Raw genomic sequence first — 23,215 nt, 5'->3', positions numbered from 1 at the left:
TATTGTTGAGGACTAATTTGTCTCCAAGTTAGTTTGGTTTAAAGTTCTTGAGGTTATACTTAATTTTTACTCTTAAATATTATTTTGTTGTATTATTTATTTTATTTTATTTTTTTATAATAATTCTGATGATAGTTTTTTGTTATTTATTTATGTTTTTTTTTGCTTATGTTTACAGATTAATGAAGTTTTTTGATTTTGGTTGAAGCAATTGTGAAGGATTGAAGTTATTGTGGAGTTTGATGAATAAATTAACTTATTAAACTTTTGGATTGTTTGTAGACTTTGATTAACTTTTCACAATTTTTTTTAGAACTATGTTGGATATTGGACTTAGATTAACTTTTGAACTTTTAAGATTGTTTGTGGAATTTTATTAACTTATAACTATGTTGGATGTTGGATGAATTATGTTCGACTATGTTGGATTGTTTGTGAACTACGTTCAACTTAGATTAACTTTTGATATTTTTTTAGTATTTATTGCTTTATTAAATTGTTATTATATAATTTATTTGGAGTGTTAGATTTTTAGTTTATTAGTTTGTTAATGTTGAATGTTGTATTAGGTGAATATTTTAATTTTGACTATTTCAGTTAATTTATAAATTAATTTTTTTTACTCTTTGATTTAAGTTTTGTAATTTGAATTATATTTTTATAAACCGCAAAGGCAAATCTATCATTATTTGCCAACGGAATCACCGATTTTTGATAAGAAAAATGACAAATTATAATGACATTTTTATCAATCCGTCACTCGCCATACGATTTTTATTTTTCTCCTAAACTGCACCGACCCGTACTACACATACCCCTAATATCACCTCTCTAATTTTATATATATATATATATATATATATTTTATAAAAAATTAAAAAGTGTATTTATTTAAGACATCTAAACAATCCCAAACAAAAGTCATGAGTCTACATGAACCCCGCCGCATCTAAACAATCCCAAGCGCATAAAGTTTCTACTTACGGGGATCGATACTTGGATTCTTGGCTTGCTGGTTCGTCAATGGATCTGCAACTAGGGCTTTAACTTCTGCTAAAACCCTACTTCCCAACCTCTTCAAGCTTTTCGAATCTCAAAATGAAGCAGAAAAGCGAGCTTATTACTACTACAAAGATTCTGAAGTACGTTTTGATCGGATTAATCGTGTTCCTCGGGTTGATTTGTCTGTACTACGGTTCCTCGATCGCTCCTGGTTTGCCGAGAGCCGACGATGCTGCAGCCCTAGACGATGGCACCGATCCTGTAATCCGCGGCTTCGTTCCCAAACACGATTACTTTGATGAATTGTTCGAAGATCAAGAGCAAAATCCTGAAGTCCCCAAGAGTATACCTGTATGTAATGTGTTTAATTGTTGTTTGTTTTGGTTGAGTTTGAATTTGTTTTGTTTTGTGTTGTTGTTACAGGTATGTGATATGAAGTATTCGGAATTGATACCGTGTTTGGATAGAAATCTGTTGTATCAGTTGAAATTGAAACCGAATTGGACTCTAATGGAGCACTATGAACGGCATTGTCCACCACCGCAACGGCGTTACAATTGCTTCATTCCCCCTCCTACTGGGTACAAGGTCAGTCATCAGTCTCACTCTTCTTCGTTTGTTTGCTGAGAATGTAGGAAAAAAATTGAAATTTATGAAGTTTAAACCTAATTTCATTACCAACTTAGAAAACTGGAAACGTCATTTGAATTCTTTTTTTCTTTTCTTTTTTTTTTTTAATTTTTTTAATTTTTTAATTGGTAAGTACTGTGACAGTTCTTTTAGGAAATGTTTTAGTTTTTGAGTCAAATGAGGTTATTGTTGGAATTCCAGATCCCAATTAGATGGCCCGCAAGTAGAGATGAAGTATGGAAGACAAATATACCACATACCCATCTTGCGCTAGAGAAATCGGATCAGAATTGGATGGTTGTGGATGGGGACAAGATAAAGTTTCCTGGTGGGGGAACCCATTTCCATGATGGAGCTGACAAGTACATTAGTGCTATTGCTGGGGTATGTGATGTTAACTTGACACATAAAAGTTATAATTTACTCATTCTTCTTGGTATATACTGATGCTCAACTATGGTACCTGCGCAGATGCTTAAGTTTCCTGGTGATAGACTCAACAATGGTGGGAATATTCGCAATGTTCTTGATGTGGGTTGTGGGGTTGCAAGTTTTGGGGCATATCTTCTACCCCTCAACATTATAGCTATGTCTCTCGCACCCAATGATGTTCATGAGAATCAAATACAGTTTGCCCTGGAGAGGGGTATACCATCTACACTAGGTGTCTTGGGGACAAAAAGATTGCCTTTCCCAAGTAGATCATTTGAACTTGCTCATTGCTCGCGATGTAGAATTGACTGGCTTCAAAGGGGTGGAATTCTCTTGCTTGAACTTGACAGATTGCTACGACCAGGAGGGTATTTTGTGTACTCTTCTCCAGAAGCCTACGCACATGATGCGGAAAATAAAAGAATTTGGAATGCTATGTATGATCTTCTGAGAAAGATGTGCTGGAGAGTTGTTTCAAGGAGAGACCAGAGTGTTATATGGGCTAAACCACTGAGTAATAGCTGTTACTTGAAGAGAAATCCTGGGACCCACCCTCCATTGTGCAGTTCTGAGGATGATCCAGATGCAAGTTGGAATGTGTTGATGAAGCCGTGCATTACCCCATACTCAGCAAGTAAGTAGAAACACTAACTGCATTATAACTGATCTCAAATACGTGAAGAACTGCCATCCTACAAACTCCGATACCCAAATCAATGCAGGCCCGTGTTTATTTGTTTTTATATGTTTTTGTTTTTTGGCTGATAACAATTAGTTTTTATGGCGCCAAGGTAGATAAGAATATGTTAAGAGTTTGTAAGGATGTAAGAATGTGTGATGTGTTGTGCTTTTAAGTAGGAAAAGGAAATGATGTTCCAGGAATCCACAGTACCTTGAGGCTGTTAGGTGTTTTTGAGATTCTAGGTTTGAATTATGGATTGTAGAAGGTTGGGCTTGCTTTTATAATTGACAGTTTCCTTGGAATTCAGGTATGGGAAGATGGAATTGTAGAACAGTGATTGTCTTAGATTTTGTTAGTGCAAAGGTTTTAATGTAATAAAAGGATTGTGGTAACCAATGTAATTTTTGGGTCAAAGAATTATGAAATATTTGTGATTGTGATTGAAATTTGTAAATCTTGTACCAAAGAAAAAGGAAATTGAAGGTCATGTCTCCATGAATCTTCTATTACTTTTGAGTTTAATGACTGATGGGATTCCTGGTGAAACTGCTAGTTTTTGGGAAACAAATCAGTGTGTTTGGTTTGAGTTTTTTGGATTAAGTTTTTTGAAAGTTGAGTTTTTTAATTTTCGTATTTTTTTTATTTTTAGTGAATATTTTTAAAATTTTAAACAATTTTTTTTTACTTTTTTAGATGCACCTTACTTAGATGTACCTGAAAAGTAAAAAAAATTTGCGAAAAAATATTTTAAAAAATTAATAAATACATAAAAATACAAAAAATGTACTGAATTCTTGTATTTTTTTTTTTTGTATTTTTGGTATTTAGTGAATTTTTAAAAGGTTTTTTTCATAATTTTTTTTATTTTTTAGGTATATTTATGTTAGGTATGTCTAAAAAGTAAAAAAAATTGTTTAAAATATTAAAAAAATTCAGTAAAAACAAAAAAATACTTAAAACAAGAAAGTAGAATTTTCTGAAAAGTGTTTTTGGAAAAATAGAACCAAGCAAAGTGAATATAACTATTTAGTGATACATAACTGGTATAATTGTGTTCGGAATTTGTTAGGGTTCATGGATTTCAAGTTTGATCATGAACACAGAACATGTAAATTGCTGCCATAGATTAGCTGGAAATATGAGGTTTCTTTTTGTTAGTTGATGTTGATGAATTCACAGCAAACATGACTAGTCTGTTTTTTTGTCTGGTTGTATTTATATCCTAGTTTTTCAGTGAATCTAGGGGCAGTTACTGGTTTTCACGAACATCATTATGACTATATTCATTGTTGTGGTTGACTCGTCGTCACCCCTTGTTATTTTCTTGATCTTTTCTGTTTTTCCCCTTGCTATTTTCTTTTTTTAATGTTTATTACCACTTATTTGATAATTCAGAAATGCACAGAGAAAAAGGGAGTGGCCTAGACCCTTGGCCAAAAAGGCTTATAGTGGCTCCCCCTCGTCTTGGAGAAATTAATGTCAGGTCTGAAGAATTTCAAGAAGACTCTGTAAGTTCCAGAATGCCAAGAAGGCACAGCAGGATTGCATCTTTCTTTTTTATGCTACTGTCTTTTATGCAATTCTGTTACCAATTTTGTGTTGTAAACTCCACTTTTAGTTGCTAAGAGATTCATGTATTGCAGAGTATATGGCATTATAGAGTGACAGAGTACTGGAAGCAGATGAAATCTGTTATACAGAAGAATTCCTTCAGAAATATTATGGACATGAACTCAAATCTTGGTGGATTTGCTGCTGCCCTTAAAGATAAAGATGTTTGGGTAATGAATGTTGCTCCAGTCAACTCATCATCCAGATTGAAGATTGTATATGATCGAGGCTTAATCGGAACAGTTCATGACTGGTATATATGACTGACACATTTGCATAATCTTCTTCCTATAGATGTCTGAATCCTTTTTGTTTGTTTTCATAGTACGTACAACACAGTGTTTTTCTAGTTGTCTTCTGAAGAGCATCAACCATTAAATGGGTGTCTCAAATAATGTGTATGTATGTAGGATGCCTAAACAAAGGTTTCTTTCGTGTCCAATTCTTTGCATGGTGTTGTCCAATTCTTTGCATGTGTATGTATGTATACACCAGATGTTTCTAGGGGGATGGAGATATAATGAACTCCTATATTAACATGCTGAAAAATTAGGAAGACTTGATCTTGTGTGTGGCTCAATGGATGAGTGGATTATTGGCATATGCATGGTTGTTATGCCATAATCAGATGTCATAATCTTATGAATCATGATGACCTGTGGGTAATTTATATGCCAAGTATGCCTCTTTAACATTTGGAATGACTCATGCCCAGTTTGTTGGTGAACAAAAAACATTCCTTTCTTTTTGTCAGAATCTTAAAAGAATCAGATGTCTGTTTGTTTTTGCTCTGCTGGTCTTACTTGAATGCAATTTATCTGGGTATCAACTTTTCTATGCTTGTGTGCCATTATATCTCTAGAATCAGCATAGAGTGGAGCAGTATTTGTTCTCATTGCTTTCTGAGTTGCTGCAAATTTGTCATTTTTAAGAGTTTGTTGATGTATTTACAGGTGTGAATCATTTTCTACATACCCACGCACCTTTGATCTCCTTCATGCTTGGACAGTGTTTTCAGATATTGAGGGTCGTGGCTGTAGTTCGGAGGATCTTCTGATTGAGATGGATCGTATGCTACGGCCTGAGGGTTTTGTCATCATAAGAGACAAACCTTCTGTCATAAACCATATACGGAAATTCTTGACTGCCTTGAGATGGGATGGATGGTTATCAGAAGTAGAACCAAGGGTTGATGCTCTCTCCTTAAATGAGGAAAGAGTCTTAATTGCAAGAAAGAAAGTGTGGGAGGACGGTTCTACAACAATGTGAATATGCTGGTAAACATGCTTACATCATTATATCTTTCGCTTGATAATCTTGTAGAATGCTGGAACGAACTCCACCTTTATGTTATGAATGTTTTAGATGGATTAGAAGGAATATTTAAATTTTAATTCACTGTTATTTTTTAACTTTTTTTAGGTCATAAGTGCATTTAGGAGTTCAATGCTGACTGAATTTGAAAAGAAGGGACCGTGACATCTTTTGAGTTGCCTTCGCAGACAAGAATCCTCCCTCCCTCGGGCATTGGGGATGATAATGAGTTTAAAGCATATTGATATAAAACTGTCTGCGGAGTATGCAGTGAGATTTTATTTGGGTGATATAGATATGCATACCCGTTGGAAACAAACCACCCCTGAAGCAAAACAAGGATTTCCATATTGTGTATTTATTTGGGTTAGATACCAAGACTTTAAAATTTGATTTTAAAGTAACTTTGGCATTTATTACTCAAAACCCTGCCACTGGTCCTGCCCTTGCTTATTCTTTTACTGTTGTTTTATTTTTTGACAATAAAGAGCAACAGAGTACATTGGGACAGTGATCTTTTTGCTTCTTTTCCAGAGAGCTGACCATCTTATTTTGCCATATTAAGGCCAAGGAGAGTGGGAATCTCATTCCCACATACCATGAGAAACCCATAGACTAATGTGAAGTATTTAATTTTATCTTTTTATTAAAAAAAAAAATCCAAACCAAACAAAGTCGTTTGGCATGTGAATTTTTAATTAGTTTTTTTTTTTTTTTTTTTTTGACTATTTTAGTTCCGGCTAAAAGTTTTTGTGAATAATGCTATATGTACAAATTAATATATACACCAGTATATTAACAGATGATGTGACATCATTTGTATGGTTTTAGGTATTTATAATTTGTATAGTAAATGTGGTCAATAATAATATCATAACACTAGTTAGTACACTAGTGTGGACACTATTTGATGCATGTAGCATCACTAAATTTTTGTTGGGTTGGTTTTTTTTTTTTATTATTTATTTTTGTAAAAAAAATAAAATAATTATGATTTGAATGTAATATTTTGTCTTATTAAACTTTTAGTTTGTTTTGTTTTTTTTAAAACTAATTTAGCCTAAAAAATCAACAGTAATGGTTCAGAATATTAATTTTGTGCTCTAATAGTGCATTAATGACATGGCAAAGAAAAAAAAAAATCAAAACTAAAACATCACATCATAATATGTGGGATTTATTGTCAGTTCATTAGAATTGGTTTTAAAGTTCAAGAATTAAAATTTCAAAGTATTTTTCAAAAATCAATGCCAAACAAAGCCAAACCATATAAATTGCATTTAATACATCCTGTAATAAGATTTTCAATTATTTTGTTTGATTCCTATTATTTAAACACAATTTAAAAAATAATAATTTTACATAAACAAACAAACAAACAAATATTAAGGGGTTGTTTGGAATGCTCTAAATAAGTATATTTTTTTATTTTTTTTTATAAAATATGGATTGACTATGGATTGAATTTAAAGTGATGTGATAAAGAGGTGATGTGACTTAAATAAAATAATATTTTTTTTTTAACTTTTTTAAGTTATTACAAATAAGGCCTAAAAAATCTTTCATACTCATTAATGTGACAACTAAGTGGGTCTTTTTTCATATTTTATTTATTTTTATTACATGACAATTCAGTTAGATAAAAAAAAATTAACAAATTAATAAATTTGTATAACATTTTTCTTTAGAAAAACACATAATGACCCTTGGCACAATTTTATCAAATTTAGCTACTACTATATATCAAAATTTATTTATTTGTTTAGTAGCTAAAATTTATTAATTACTTTATAATATGTAAGTAAGAAAAAAAAATTATACTAGTATAAATATATATGTTGTATAATTTAATGTAATATATAATAATAAAGATTCGTTTGTGATGAATTTTTTAATTTTTTTTTATTTTTGTGTGAAAAAAATAAAATAATTATAATTTAAATATAATAATTTTTAATCTAAAATTAAAAAATTTATTTTATTTTTTAAGGACTATTTTAGTCCCGACATATCAAGTCAAACCAGTGCTTAATTCATTCGTATCACTCTGCCGCCATGACTTCAGTTTCACGCAGTTGATTTAAAATAGCATTTCCTTCTTAATTTAGGATAAATTACAAAAATTCTGAGATTTATTTAAATTATAAATTATTTTTTGTAGTTTTAGAAATCACAAGTATGTTTGGTTTGAGTTTGTTAAATTAAGTTTTTTGAAAATTCAGTTTTTTGTTTTTTTCGTGTTTTTTTGTTTTTAGTAAATATTTTTAAAATTTTAAATATTTTTTTTACTTTTTTAAATGCACCTTACTTAGATGTATCTAAGAAGTAAAAAAATTGTGAAAAAATATTTTAAAAATTTAATAAATACATAAAAATATAAAAAATGTACTGAATTCTCGTACTTTTTTTTTTATTTTTGGTATTTAGTAAATTTTTAAAAGGTTTTTTCACAATTTTTTTACTTTTTAAGTATATTTATGTTAGGTATGTCTAAAAAGTAAAAAAAATTGCTTAAAATATTAAAACAATTCAGTAAAAATAAAAAAATACGAAAAACAAGAAAGTAGAATTTTCTGAAAAGTGTTTTTGAAAAACACAACCAAGCATGGTTTTAATTTCATAACAAATAGGTCCTTTTATTAATATATCATCAAGTTAATTAATAATTTTTAATAATGTTAAAATTTTATTTTAATTAATAATTCAGATAATTTTATTATTGTATAGGTAAACAGTTAGAAATTTCACTTTTCAATTAATTTTGTTAAATAAAAACTTCTGACAGATAAGTATTTATAATTTTTCAAACTACATGAGACAATTCATTTTTTAAACGAATCTCAAGAAATATATTTGTAATTTACCTCATAATTTATTAATCCACCTCTCTCTCTGTTTCCCTTTCCTCTCATCCTCTCTCTTATTCCCTTATATTCATTCATTCCGATTACTATTAGTCTCATCTTTTTCCCTTTACCAATGAAAGCATGCTAAAACAAACAGTGAGTTATCTCATCTAGTCTAGTCCAGTCCAGTTCAGTTCCACAATTGAGAATAGTGAACAGAGAGAGGTAGATCTCGCCTACGGCCGGTAGCGGCTTTATAAAGCTGGATAAAAAACAAGTCGATTCCGAAGAAGAATCTCTTCGTTTTAGTGGCGGAGGAGGAGTATTTGGAAGCTATTAGAGATTTCGATGAGTAGCTGTTAGTGACTCTCACAGACTTTGTCTTTCTAGAAACACAGCCGCCAGATGAAAGTTTTCGGTGTTCGTTGGGTCATACCAGATTTTAAGTTCTTATTTTGGAAAAGATCAATTAGGGTTTGTTACGTGCAAGTTAACGGTGACATTAGATTTTTAGGGGTTGTTCGGGAGTGTGCCATATAAGCACACATTTTATTTTTTTTAGATTATATTATTTTTTTATTTTTAAATATATCTTTTTATAAAAAATTAAAAGGTACATTATTCTAAACTACCCTTAAACCATCTCCAACGATTCACCAAAACTGATATCAAATTCAAATTTTGATGAAAAAGCTGTTGTTCACTGCTCCAACGGTTGCACCAAATGAATATCAGATTGAGATTTCATCAAAAAATTTATCAAACTGACGACGAAATACTGATTTCACCAATACACTGTTGGTGACCGTTGGAGGGAGACCAACCGGTTGCCCGGCCGGTTGACCAACCGGTCGACCAGTAAAAGATTCAAACAGTTCAAGAAAAAAGTTCAAATCGTAAAAAAAAAAAAAAAAAAAAAATTTGCCTAACCGGTCAACCGGCCCGTCGACCACCCGATCGTCCCGAAAAAAGTTCAGAAAGTTCAAAAAAAAGTTCAGACAATTCGCGAAAAAGAAAAAAAAAAAAAAATTTTGCCTAACTGGTCAACCGGCCGGTCGACCACCCGATTGTCCCGGGATAGATTTGGTGAAAAGTGAACCGTTAGAGTGAGTGGTATCAAATTTGGTGAAATTGGTCATTTTTGACTCAAATTTTGTGAAAAATTTGAGTCACCGTTGGAGATGCTCTTAGTCTCTGAGTTTGCTCCTCTACGAGTCTGTGAGAGTAGAAAGGAAAAGAGAAAGATAGTCGAGTTTAGCCAGAAGATTTCTAGAGTAAAAGTGTCGATTAATTTTTTTTTTTTTGAGTAAATTACACGTACCCCTAACATCCTAGAAATTATAATCTAAACTTTTATTGGGGTGTTTTAGAAAGTTGGTAAAAAATTAACTTTTGACTTTTTACCAAGTTTTTTAATTTTTTTGGAAAGTAATTTAAGAAGTTGGTAAAAAGTTATTTTTTTGCTTTTTGATTTAATATTTGTTTATGGTGTCACATCACATTAAAATGATCAAAATACCCTTACTCAACTTAGAAAATTTACTTTTTTACCCATGTGTGTGTTTGAACAATTTTTTGAGAATGTAATATTAAAATTATTCAATGTTACCAACAATGTAATACATAGTGAATTCCGAAGAAATTGCGCTCTTCCCTTCTTCTTTTTTTCCCCATTTATTTCTGCTAAACGCAGTTGATAACCTTTGTTTTACGAAGACAAACAAACAGTTTTTATAACAAGTTCAACAGTGCGACACATTCATATCATTTCCCATCAATTGGTAAAGCCCGAACAGGATTACAGCCCAAGTTCACACCGATGTCGCAAACTCATTCCGAATTGATTTCCTAACTTCGTTCATATGTACGTCCTCATCGCCCTCTGGTTTACCATCATCGTCATCACCAACACTTGCAACATTTGGCATGTCGTTGAAAGTAAAAGTCTCTGCATTGGCAACCCTGTTGAAGGCTTCATCGTCGCTGGGGTTACGGCATATAAAATTATGTAGTGCCATTGAAGCCCCAACCAATGGCACTTGTACTTTTCCAAAATCATACTGAGGCATGTTATGTAGGAAACCCCATCGCGCTTTCCATACTCTGAATGTACGTTCAATTACACTCTGTAAGGAAGAGTACACCGTGTTGAAAACTTCGTTTGCATTTCTTGTCCGTCCAATAGCGCGAGACTCTTCCTGGTGGTATCGACATCCCTTAAAAGGCGTGTAATGACCCCCCCCAAAATAAATAAATAAATTAAATTGAATTTGTTTAATGACTTATGTTTAACTGTTTGGTCCTTTTAAAATGTGATTGGTAATAACCACCTTGCGAGTTGTTATTATTTATTATATAGGATTATAATAAATATTTAATAGTTGATTTTATGGTGTGTACCATATGGTGAAAAATTATATATATTTTTTTGTAATAAATAAAATGGGCGTATATTTCGTGGTGAGTAAAATATTATATTTTGTGATGTGTACAAGCAAACGAAATATATTTTGGTGTGAAGAAATAATGATATCATTTTATAAATTAGGTTACAAAATCTTATAAAGTTGCTAATTGTACTTTTAATTATATACATAGAGAGAGATGGATATATATGTATATAAAATAATAATATAATAATCTTATTAAAAGCTTGCACTACCGTATTCAACATGAAAGTATTCCACTTTTTGAGGAGAAGCATATCCTTAAGGAAATTAAAGCCCTTGAGCCTGAGCTGGCGACTGCAAAAGAAAAGCAGGACAAAGCTAATGAACATATCTCTCTCTCTCTCTCTCTCTCTCTCTCTCTTTCTACTCCCTCATTTCTCTCATCTTTCTCTAAACACCACCATAAACCCTTAATTCTTTTCTTGATCTAGCAAGATCCATTGAGTTGTTGACCATAGTTCATAAGGTCAAATTGAAGAACACTTCAAGAATTTCATTTTGACCGGTGGAGATCGAATTTCGGCAACGTCGAATTTTGGAGTTTTCATTCATTTTCACTCCTAAGCTTGAGGTGGGGATTTTTCCTACACTTCTTTATGCACTTTTACTTGATTATAGGGAGCTTAGAGTTATATATAATTTAATTAAAATTTTTGAAAAAATTTGTGATTTATTTTCTTAAAAGAGAAATTTTGAGAAAAATAAAAAATTGATGCCCAAATTGCGAAAGTGTAAACTTGGAATATGTTTGTAAGGTTATGAAAGAGTTATGTTTTAAATTTGAACGAAAACGGATTTCGATTTGATTGGTTTTGAAATTTTTACCGGTTTGTGACCAAAAGTGCATTTTTAGCATTTTTAAAGAAAACAAAGGAATTACGTTTAACTTTTGGAGATTTTAATCAAAATAGGATGCCATAATTGAATAATTCTTGGAGAATGAGTTTGGAAAGAAAATGATGTTTTCTTGGGCATTAACGACAATATTTTGCTTAATGTATCTGTTGGAATAAAATCAACACGGTAAGAAATGGACTTTGAGAGGTTACCGGACGTGATTGTGATATGAAAACTAGTGTAGTTGTTCATATTTGATGAGATATGGAATAGATTGTATTTATCGAAATTTTTAGAATTTAATTGTTTAAACATCTGTTTAGAAATATTTGTTTTGGGCCATCGGTAGAGGATAGCCATGATGGTTGTAGAAATGCATGAGACTTAGGTAAATTGAGCCACATTCCTCATTTGTTGTATTGGACATTGCATTACATTCATTTCATTGGAAATGTATCTGTTTTTGAGAAATGTTTGGAAATATATCTATTTGCGAAAAGGTGAACACTTGGTGAATCTGGGTAGGGGGTGTGGAACCGCACGGTTAGGTGCCAACCTTCCAGTTTACTAGTAAAAATGATAGTGGGAGTGCATTAGGGCCTACTTACAGACACTCACCTAGATATTCACAAAGCCTGTATTCATGTAACATATATGGTTTAAAATGGAAATGGTTTTATATCTGTTGTTGCATCTCAACATTGCATGCTTTATAAAAAGAGAGATAAATTGTCTTATCATGAGCATGGCATGAACATACTCCTCTTTAGTCTTGTCATGGTTCATATATTGTGTAGTATATCTCTACTGGACTGTGGCTCACCCTATAAGGGAAACCATTTCAGGTATAGGTGCTATGCCTCCGCCAAGGCATTGACTTGGGAGGACTCAGAGCTGAGGCTTCATTTTTGTTTTACTGTTATTTGTTAAATGTAAGCCGAATGCTGTATTTGCGTTGAGTTGAAACTCCCTTTTGTGTAACCAAGAATGTTCTTGGATAAATTTGTAAGCTTGTAGGGTACTTATTATCTGTTTGGTTTCCATTTCATACTTGTTGTAAAATGTATTCTTGGGATTGAAACTGGGGCATTGAGATGTGAATAACATATATTTAGCATTTGAGATTTAATGAAAATGGATGTATAGGATAGTTAGCTATATATATGTGTTTGTCTATCAGGTGGGTTTTGTTACATAAATAGATATACCCTGCCCAATTTTCGGGGCTTTATAACTTGGTATCAGAGCGTACCGAGTTCAAATACTTTGGGGACGTGGGGAGTGGTTAGTACCACAGTGGGTTTATCTCGCTTGATAGAGATATCTGTATGATGAGGTGCTAGGTGATAACATGCTTATGTGATTATTTGGGTATGGGGTTTGATTTCTGAGATGTTGATTGGGTCTGTGAGTTCCTGGAAGTCTAGTAAGAAGAACACTTGATCACTGCTATCTCTGATTGGAACTCTAGCAATGTCATGGGATAGTCATTATCTAGAAAGAGAATCTGTATGTGCTTATGTGACTATGTGCTTATGTGGAATGAATTAACTGTTGTCCATTGCCTTAGGACGTGAGTAGGTTAGCTTCGGCACAATTGTGATTGTATCAATCACAAGTGTTACCTTTATTAGGATGTCAGGACGTGGAAGGGGCAATGGTAGGCATGGTAAGCCTAGGAGGCACGAGATGCCAATATCGGATGAGATTCCGGCGCAGGAGGAGGGGACAGGGCAGGCAAATATAGCTGAGCCAGCTGGGTAACAGGCCATGGATGCTTTGGCACGAGAGATAGTAAGGGCACGAAACATACTGAGGGCTGAGAACTTAGCACAAGCCCCAATTGTCCCAGTTATAGAGGCATGACCACTCTTGCTAAAAAGGGAGTTCTTTCGGACCAATCCAGATGTTTTTGTGCGAGATCTTAAGAAGCCGCTGAAGGCTGATGAGTGGCTAGAGCAGACGGTTAAGACGTTTGAGATGCTAGACATTGAGGACGACGCTCTAAGAGTGACTTTGGCATCATTTCAGCTGAAGGGAGAAGTGGATCAGTGGTGGAAATAAGCGCGATGACGTATTGGGAAGACTTGGGAGGCCTTTGTCAACACCTTTCAAGAGAAGTATCCGCCTGCTACTGTTAGAAAGAGGTTGAGGGAACAGTTCAAGAACCTCAAACAACAACTTGGCACACTGATGGCGAAGTTCGAGGCCATTTTTGCTAGTTTGTCCAGATTTGCTCCTGAGCTTGTGGCGACAGAAGAGCGCCGTTGTATCAAGTTTAAGATTCGACTTAGAGATAAACTTGCTTACTGTGTGGGCGGGTCTATGATGAGAGAGTACAACTGTCTTGTTGAGGCAGCAGCACATATGGAAACCCGGTTAGGAGTTGGAGAGAGGGAGATGAGGGGTTTTAGGTAGAGAGGCCAGGAGATGCAGGGTGAGGCCCGAGACAGCAAAAGGCAGAGGGGTTTTACACCACAGTAGTCTCATGGGGCACAGTGTAGGTCCACTTTTCCAGTGTCGAGTTCAGGGACATGAAGAGGTGGCTAGAGAGGTTTTTCTTGTTTCAAGTGTGGCCGATTAGGTCAAGTCATTTTCTTGCCCACAGAAGGGGAGGAGGATAGCAGTCTACCCGTCTTCAATTCACCCACCGAGATAGAGTCAGGGAAAGGGACGGTCTTTAACTTGCTTTCAGTGTGGACAGGCAGGACACATGAAGAGGTACTGTCCACAGTTGGGTGGCACACCTGGTCCATCTGGATCGAGGCAAACTCAGAGTCACCAGCCAGTATAGTCGGCACAGGCCTCGAGGGCCACTCCGGGAGCCTCTTCGGCTTAGTCTGTACATCCGGCTTATGCTTCGAGAGGGGAGCAGGTAGATCAGAGACCTACTGGGCGTGTGTATGTTGTTTCCACGCCAGAGTTAGTGCTAACACCTTTGGTTGTGAGAGGTACATTCTTGACCTGTAATTTTATTGTCGATGTATTGATTTACATAGTTTTTCTTTCATTAATACCAGTCAGTGTATATAAGTGTATTTGGATTGTTTTGCTTCATTTTTCTTTTGTTAAGCCATGATTTGATTCAGGTCAGTATGGAATCAATGTCCAGTTCAGAGTTCAAAATTCCATCATTCTCAAATTTAGTCAAACAAAATTGTTTTCAAGCTCAAAGTGTTATGCCAGTTACGCCATTGATGTACACGCAAAAAAAAATGAAACTGATTTTATTGAAGTTAGGGTATGACATCCCCGATTACAGAGACACAAAGAAGAAGAAGAAGAAGAAGAAAAAAAAAAAAAAAAAAAGAGAAAGAAATGAGGGATCTTGTTTTTGATAACGGCCACACTCTGACTTTACTTACTCGACTCTTTTGCCGAGCTCTTCCTTTTTTTGTCGTCTTGGGTGACCCTTGAAGGCCCTGCCTCAGTGCGTACAGGACCGCCGAGAGAGTTGACTCCTTGCTGGCCGTCAAAGGCGAAGTACGAAGGTGCTCCGAATCGAGCCATGACGGTGGTCTTCCGTTTCAACTCTTTATTCTCCGCCTTCAGTGCTCAAATCTCTACTCCCGCATCTTTGTACATGCGTTGGAGCATAAAAAGTTGGGCATTTAACTGATGTACCTCATTGGTCCTATTTTGCAGTCGGTGAGACAATTTGGTAACCGCAGTCGCTGTCTCCATACAGGATATCAGTGTGAAGTGGTTGGCCTTAATGTCAGATTGAGTGGCCATGATTTGCTAAACTGACATCATGGGAAAGTTAAGAAGAGTAGGAGCAGGGGCACTCTGTTCAGGAAGGTTAAGAAGGGTAGGAGCAGAGGCACTCGGTCTAGGAAGGTTAGGAAGAGCAGGAGCAGGGACACTCGGTCTAAGGGAGCTTGGATCATTGAGGTCCTGAACGAGAGTGAGAGGATGAGATGAGGCCATGTGTAGTGAGAAGTGTAAAAAGAAAGAAATAAGTCATAGAGAAATAACAGAGAACAAACTGAGTTTTGGGGCAGTTTTTCTTCTCTGTTCAGTCTCGATGTTCTGTCTCTCTCAAGGGGAATGAGAAAGAAGAAGGAGAAAAGAGTGATTAAGTAGACGAAGGAAAGTAATGAAGAAGAAGAAGACAGAAGAGAAGAAGACAAAGAGGGAGAGAGAGCCGGAGCGAGCTTACAAATCGAGGAGGTCTGCTTTTGTCAGCCAGCTGACGTAAAAGCAAGGCCGCGTATCAAACGCAGTTTTCGAAGGAAGAGAGAGAAGCAGGAAAGTTGTTCGAATATATGTATATATATTGTATATTTATGTATTATATACATTTATTCAACTATTTTTGTTACAAGAATGACTTTGTTAAGTGGTCTGGTTTGGCATCTAAGAATGGAGAGGCTGAGCCCGAGGTGGGGGGTTCGAAACCCTGTATCCCTACATTCGTGTTTAATTTCCTTTTTGTGTGTTTTGCTTACGCGTGATGACGTCAGCTAACAAAATATTTCGTCGTAGTAACGGTATATGCTCGCTGACGTCCATAGACAGAATGTTCCTTGTTAGTAATGGCATATTCTCCAAATGTGTCTGTGTATATGTACGTATCTGTGTATTTTCTCCATATTTGTTCGTATGTGTCTGTGTATCTTTTGTTCGTATTTGTCCCTTGGTGAAAATGTTGTGGAGACACCACGGGGTTGAGGAGGCGACTTGGGAACGTGAGGCTGAAGTCCATGAGAAGTATCCGGACCTTTTTATCGATGTTTGGGAATTGTGATAGAAATGTTATTTTGATATTAGGATGTACATTGTATATGTTATGGAGTAGGGTGAATCTCTTATGTTTAATTGGGAGGTTGTGTTATCATGCCATAATTATGTTTTTACGGTTGTAATTGATTTTAATTCAGCGACGTTAATCTATTTATTAACTATTTGGGAATTTTAAAACTGTTTCGGTGTTAATCTTTATATGTGTCTTATTGTGATTGGCTTTGTATACTTCTAAAGTGAGAGGTAGACTATTCTGTTTACTGGCCTAAAGAGCAGTATTAATATTTGTCAATTAGTGAGTTAGTATAGTAAGAGTTGTTTAATTTGGGTTTGATCTCGTGGGTTATCGTAATATTAGTGTGATGTAGAATAGTGTTGGTAAGGTATTGTCAGTCTTGTGACGGTTGCGGTCACTATTTGAGTTGGTGGTTAGTACTTTTGAAGAGTTATTATTTCATTTTGTTAAGGTCTCGGAGTAGTGATAGTTATTTTGGCATTGGGATGCATTGCGTATTAGGCGATGGAGATAGTTCGTTGAAGTTGGGTTATCACCAATAAGGTATAGTGTCTTGGTATTCTGGGGAGTCGTTTTGCCAAAATTTTGTTATGCTTAAGGGATTAGATCCTATTTCGTTGCTGTGGGTTATCGATGTGGATAGAAGAATCACTTAATGGTTCATACTAGTAAGGATTTTATAATCAATTGTTGTGCAAATGTCATGATTTGATTTGTTACCGGTGTGACTTGTTAAGGCTCATGTAGTAGTCAAAGAAATTTTGTTGATGCATTAATAAGTACCTAAGTGAGTCTCAATTTATCGATCTTCAAACATTGCTGAAAAACTACAACTAGATGGTAGTGTTTAGACCCATTTGGATGTAAGAGAACCTGTGTATTGTTTGTAAACTTGGGTCCAACATTCTACGGCTATTGTACTATGTTACTGTGTATGACTAAAATTTTGGCTTCATTCGAACTTTGATAAGAATATGGATTGTTCTTTTGTGTGAGTTATGTAACAACAGGAAAGCATTCTTTCTGTGAAAATTAAACTTGAACAGGTCACTTTAGAAAGAGTTAGCTTGTAATCATAGACCTTTTTATCTCAGTTATGCTTGAATTCAACATTACGAAAAGAAGATGACACAAACTTGAAACTAATGTCAACATTCTTCACATATTCTCCTTTTTAGTTTAATTTATGGAATAAGAAAAGGAAGGTTTTGGCAGGTGGGGAAGAGCATCAGCAACACGTAAAATGAAAATAAACTTACTATGAAGTAAAAATCAAAAATTAATACTGTGCCAAACCAAAATTGAACATAACTGACAAGACTCTCCCCATTGTCAAGGAACTCAAACTATAATCGTAAATACATATTTAAATACTCTTATATATGTACTTTGAATCTTCCATAAAAACAAATGAGAAGCAAGCAAAATAAGAATAATAATAATCATAATAACACCCATTAGGCTTTTGGTATCAGTCTACAAAGTAAATAAAGATGTACACTCTTAACTTGTGAGAAGCAGATGTTAAAAATTAAATGGGATGTCAATATAGGTAGCTTTGAAAATGGTTGAGTTAGTTTAATTTTTTGTATGGTCAATAATAGATAAAGAGCTGAGATGCATAAATAACAGAACTGCCAAGGCTATAAGGCAGTCCATGCAATCCTTGTTAGGCTTATGTGGACCAAATTGAAACTGTTGGACATGAATTAAATTAAATTTAGTAAGAGGTTATATACTAAAACTATAGATTACTATTGGTATGCCGTATGAGATGCCATTCAATTTGGATTTTGAAATTCTAAATGAATTTTATGAATAGAAATGAACAAAGAGATCAAGCCAAACTAAGGATTTATTTGGTGTAATGTTTTTCAAATTAAAACTTGGTAAATTCAAACATTTAAGCTAAAAGTAAAATTTCCCAATCTTCCCAGTAAGTAACAACTACAGTAATCATGAAAACATTTTATTTAACAAACAAGAACCCTACATGGGGTGTAGGGATAACCTCTAACAATCAAGTTTCTTAGCAGTGTACATTTTTATAACATAAGCATACATCCTCTGTTTTCGGGTTTTTTTTTTGGTCTCTTTACAGTGATTGATAGAAAGTCGCCAATAGCAGCGGCAGGAGAAGGAAATAGCAGAACAGAGATGGATTTGTTTGTTTGTGTTCATAGAACACCGAAGCCAAAAGTCAGAAATACAACATGAAATGGGGTAGGATCTGACAAGTGGAAGGCAATATCGAGCAATATTACGGCATACAAGTGTTATACAACAGCTGATCCCTTTTTTTTGGATCCAATTTTCCATGAAAATGGTTTTGGAAATAATTGTAACTAGACAACAACAGAGCAGGGTTTCTGGGATTACCTGATGCTGCAGATCCAGTGATGACGAGGACGTGGACGTGGACGCGGACGGGGACTTCGGAGGCAGTGTCGGTGGCCGACGGTTTCGTCGTGGGTTGTTGGAGGGAGTTGTAGAGGAGAGCAGAGGCAAGAAGGAGGAAATCACAGCAGAGGCCAGAAGAAGGAAATAAACAAGTGTTTTTCCCTAGCTCCCAAATTGTTAACATGGAGGATAGTTATGTAATTTCATAGGGTTGCGTTTTTATGACTTCCCAAATGGTTTTGTTGCGTTATAGCTGCCATGGCTTTTTTTCTATGCTGCAAAACGCAGCTTTTTACTCTCTTCCCAGATGGCCACATTATAATTTAATTTTTTTATTAGTCCATTGTTAAATTAATTAATATAAAAATATTAGAAAAAACTATAAAAAAAAATTACTGGTAGATGAGTAGAAAAAATCTACAAAGAATTACAAAAATTTATTTAATATATATATTATTAGACTATTAAACGCTTAGGTAATGCTATGGTATACAAGCTTTTGTGGTATTAATTATCACAAATATTATAATTAGATCATTTTCAATCATAACTAAAAATAATAATTATAACCAAATATCATAAGGTATAACCAAATATCTTTTGAATCATAACTAAAATAATGTTATAATCAATAGTTATAACTAATACCATAATAGGTTATAACCAAAGACCATGACCGAGACATGTAAAATTTTTCTAAATGGTAAATTATTTGTCAATTTTATATATGCAAACAAAGGTAAAATAGGTATTTTAAAAAATTAATTTTTTATATTAATTTTTTTGATTAGTTGACTTAACGATTGACTTGGGGTTTGCACGGGTCGGATTGGGTCGGTTATACCCTCAATCCGTTAGCTGAACCGAATGCATTGAATTAGAAACTTGATCATCCATTGTCGACCGATCTAGTATTCGAAATTGACCGCAACAAACCACTCGGTTTGACGGTCGGCGCGGTCAGTGGTGTGTTTGAAAGACAACCCCTCCCATAAAACAAGTCTCAAATTCAAACATGTATATAAACACATTGATTCAAAGATTTAAACATGTGATTCAATCAAAATAATAAACAGATTCAAACATGAATGAGTTGAGAGATAGAAATAGAGTGAACACTAATTTTAGGAAAAAAAGAAAAAAATTCCGTCGTTTAGCGCCATCCACAATCGATCAACTCCATCATCATCACCATGGCTTTTGCTCCATTGATCTGCTAAACTTTGTCACTATCGATCGCCATCGTCTTTCCATTGCCGCTCTGCTCTATGGCCATTAAGGTTTCTATGAGACGAAGATTGAATAAGGAAAATAGGGTTTGTTGAAGAAATCGAAGATTGGGTTTGTGGGTAAGAAAGAATCAAGGTGAGGGGTTTCATGGGTTTACCGAGAAAGAGAGTGTGTATAAGTGTATTGGGAAGTGAAAGAGAGGTAAACATCAGTTGTTACACACAGAGTTTGTATTGGGAAGAGAGAGAGAGAGAAAGAAAGAGAGAGATAGAGGGAGTTAACCCAGGAGTGGATGGCAACCTGGTAAGGGCCTGGGGTTTAAGCCCCTAGGTCCTGGGTTCGATTCCCCTCTGGGCCAATCTCTTGGGCGTAGCACAGTTGGTTAGGAGGTTGACCTCATGATGCCTAATCAGCAGCTTGGTGTGGGTTTAATGCTCCCCCGCTGTGCGAGTCCTGACTTAAGCGGAGCTTGTCTTGGGAGGTCGGGACAAGCTTCCAGGTTATAGTCTCTTATTCGGAACGGACAACAGGACACCTTGGTAATCTCCTCAAGGGGCGCTGCCTTGGACTTGCGGGAGAGTAGGAAGATTTTCCTGTAACAAAAAAAAAAAAAAAAAGAGATAGAGGGAGTTTATTGGGAACAATAAGACAAATTGGTAGAAAGACAGAGAGAGTTTGTATTGAAGATGAGTGACAGATCGGTAGAGAGGGAGAGTAACATTGGTTAATGGGGAAGAGAGAGAGAGAATTGAGAAGTTAAAGATAGAAATTGAAAAGACAAGTCTTTGGTTTTGATGTAGGTGTAGTAATGAGGTACAACAAAAACAAGGGCAAATTACAAACACCCCTCGAGGTTTGGTAAAAATACAGATTTCCTTCTGAGGTTTGAGAAATTACAAATTGTCTCTTAAAGGTCAAATTTGCATAACAAATTAAGGGGGAATCTGTATGAAAATAAAAATCTCAGGGGACAATTTGTTATGGAAATATAAACCTCAAGGGGCGGGATGTAATTTCTCAAACCTCAGGGGAAATCTGTATTTTCACCAAATCTCGAAGGGGTGTTTGTAATTTGCCCCAAAAACAAGCTACGTGTAAATTAAATATTATTAATTAGTGATATATATCGGTCGATTGGATATATACGGGTTTTCAGTGCCTAAATTGTCAGCCGACCGTCAATTTATGAATATACAAGTTTCACAACCGTGGCCAATCGTTACTATTTTCGAAATCGACCATACACATTCAGGTCGGCTCGAATCGGTCAAGTTGAATGGGTTAGTCAGATCCGTGCACACCCTACGGTTGACTAACAAAAGGATTAAATTGTAATGGAAATTTAAACCTTAAGAAGGGGAATGTAATTTCTAGAACGTAAGAAGGGTATTTGTATTAAAGACAAACCTCAAAGGTCACTTTTAATTTACCCAATTTTTTTGGGTGAAACCATCAATTTTTTTTTAGCAAAATATAAATATTTAGATATCAAATATTGAATGAAATTATTGTCCCAACAATTAATTTTTATTTGATATTTAATCATTTTATTTTTATTGAAATTGATATCTGAATACAAATAAAATTACCCAAATAATCTTTGGATTTCACTGCTTTAAGAAAAATTTCTAGCTTCATTTGGTAAGACTTTCTAACTATGATTTGAGAATATGAATTATATTTTGAGTTTGTATGTTTCGAAATTATGATTTGAGTGTAGAAAATTTGTTTGGTTATGATTTTTGAATAGAGTGATGAATTGAGTGTAGAATTGAGTTTTGAAAGTTTGATTTGACATGTAAAGTAAGAAATTTTGTTTGGTTATGAGTTTTGGAAAGAATTTTCAAAACTTAATTTCAAATTGTTATAACTCCTAACAACACATACTACTTTCACACTATTAAAATTCTGATCAATACTCATAACCAAACTCTTTTTAAAATTCAATTAAAAAATTTTATTATTAACAGAAAATAACATTAATCAATTTTTTAATTGAAAATACTACAAAGGAAATATTTTTTTTTCAAAATAAATATTCAAAAAATTTAAACCATAAATATTTAAATAATTTAAATATAAATAAAAAATTTAATAAGTAAAAAATTTAAATAAATATTCAAAAAATTTAAATCGTAAAAATTTAAATAATTTAAATATTCAAAAAATTTAAATTATTTAAAATTTTAATATTTTAAATTTAAAAACAACTCTACACTTAAATCGTAACCAAACACATAAAACAAAACTCAATTAAGAAATTATTTTTAAAACTTATAACCAAATACATAACTTGAAACTCTACACTACTTTCACAATTCTACACTCAAATCGTAACCAAATATATAACAAAAAAATTTAAATATTTAAAAATATTTTTATAAAATAGATTTTGAATTTATTTTTATATAATATTTTAAAATTTAAAAAATTAAAATCATAATATTTAAAAATTTAAATATTTAAAAATATTCAAAAAATTAAAAAATCGTAACATATTTAAATATTAAAATATTTAAAATCTTAACAAAATTAAAATATTGATTTGAATTGAGTTTTGAATTATGTGTTTGGTTATGAATTTTGAAAAGTAATGATTATATTTTGAATTGAGTTTTGAGAAATAGATATAGAATTATGATTTGAAAGCTCAGAAGAAACACCGTACTCAAAATCAATTGGTGGAACTATAATTTGAGAGGCATATCAAACGGAATTTTTTTTTTTTTTTTTTTTTTTTCATACGAACGGCAGAAACGTGTGTGAACATGACACATGCCATGCGTGCTTTCCCGCTTTTGCCGTTCCCCTCCAATCTCAATCTCAATTCCTCCTGGGGCATATATATATATATATATATAAAGAAGAGGTGTAACTGAAACACGAGACTCTCTCTCTCTCTCTCTCTCTCTCTCTCTCGACTCTTCCAATGCCGGTTCTTCCCATTTCGTAACACAATCAAAAACCAAAAAAACAAATAACATATATAAACTGAGCTATAATAATCTCGTGTTATCTC

The 23,215-nt window shown here is 33.9% G+C and overlaps 1 protein-coding gene and 1 long non-coding RNA gene across 3 annotated transcripts; one reads left to right on the top strand and one right to left on the bottom strand.

Annotated features, from left to right (window-relative positions):
* Positions 1-921: 921 nt before the first annotated feature.
* LOC114323088 (S-adenosyl-L-methionine-dependent methyltransferases superfamily protein) lies at positions 922-6,185 on the top strand. Its single transcript, XM_028270562.2, has 8 exons — positions 922-1,353; positions 1,426-1,590; positions 1,834-2,016; positions 2,104-2,698; positions 4,142-4,254; positions 4,390-4,610; positions 5,311-5,634; positions 5,780-6,185. Exons 1-7 carry the CDS (start codon positions 1,099-1,101, stop codon positions 5,624-5,626), a joined length of 1,848 nt encoding a protein of 615 aa, XP_028126363.2. The 5' UTR covers positions 922-1,098; the 3' UTR covers positions 5,627-5,634; positions 5,780-6,185.
* A 3,892-nt stretch (positions 6,186-10,077) lies between these two features.
* LOC145805714 (uncharacterized) lies at positions 10,078-19,226 on the bottom strand. 2 transcript variants are annotated; one of them, XR_014347933.1, is made up of 2 exons: positions 18,946-19,226; positions 10,078-10,733 (listed from the first exon to the last, which is right to left on the bottom strand). It is a non-coding gene; the product is annotated as an uncharacterized LOC145805714 (long non-coding RNA). The 2 variants fall into 2 exon arrangements; XR_014347934.1 differs by having other exon boundaries at positions 10,078-10,715; positions 18,946-19,137.
* Positions 19,227-23,215: the final 3,989 nt, after the last annotated feature.

The sequence above is a fragment of the Camellia sinensis genome, chromosome 1, assembly GCF_055761805.1.
Source record: "Camellia sinensis isolate YWXY chromosome 1, ASM5576180v1, whole genome shotgun sequence".
Classification (NCBI taxonomy): Eukaryota; Viridiplantae; Streptophyta; class Magnoliopsida; order Ericales; family Theaceae; genus Camellia; species Camellia sinensis.
The sequence above is the reverse complement of the archived record's forward strand: the minus strand, read 5'-3'. Positions and strand labels throughout refer to the sequence as shown.

Excerpts from the sequence above, each read along its gene's own strand:
- LOC114323088 (XM_028270562.2), top strand. The coding sequence starts at position 1,099 with ATGAAGCAGAAAAGCGAGCTTATTACTACTACAAAGATTCTGAAGTAC. Across the intron at positions 4,255-4,389 it reads AAGAATTTCAAGAAGACTCT|AGTATATGGCATTATAGAGT; the intron begins GTAAGTTCCAGA and ends CATGTATTGCAG. Across the intron at positions 4,611-5,310 it reads ATCGGAACAGTTCATGACTG|GTGTGAATCATTTTCTACAT; the intron begins GTATATATGACT and ends ATGTATTTACAG.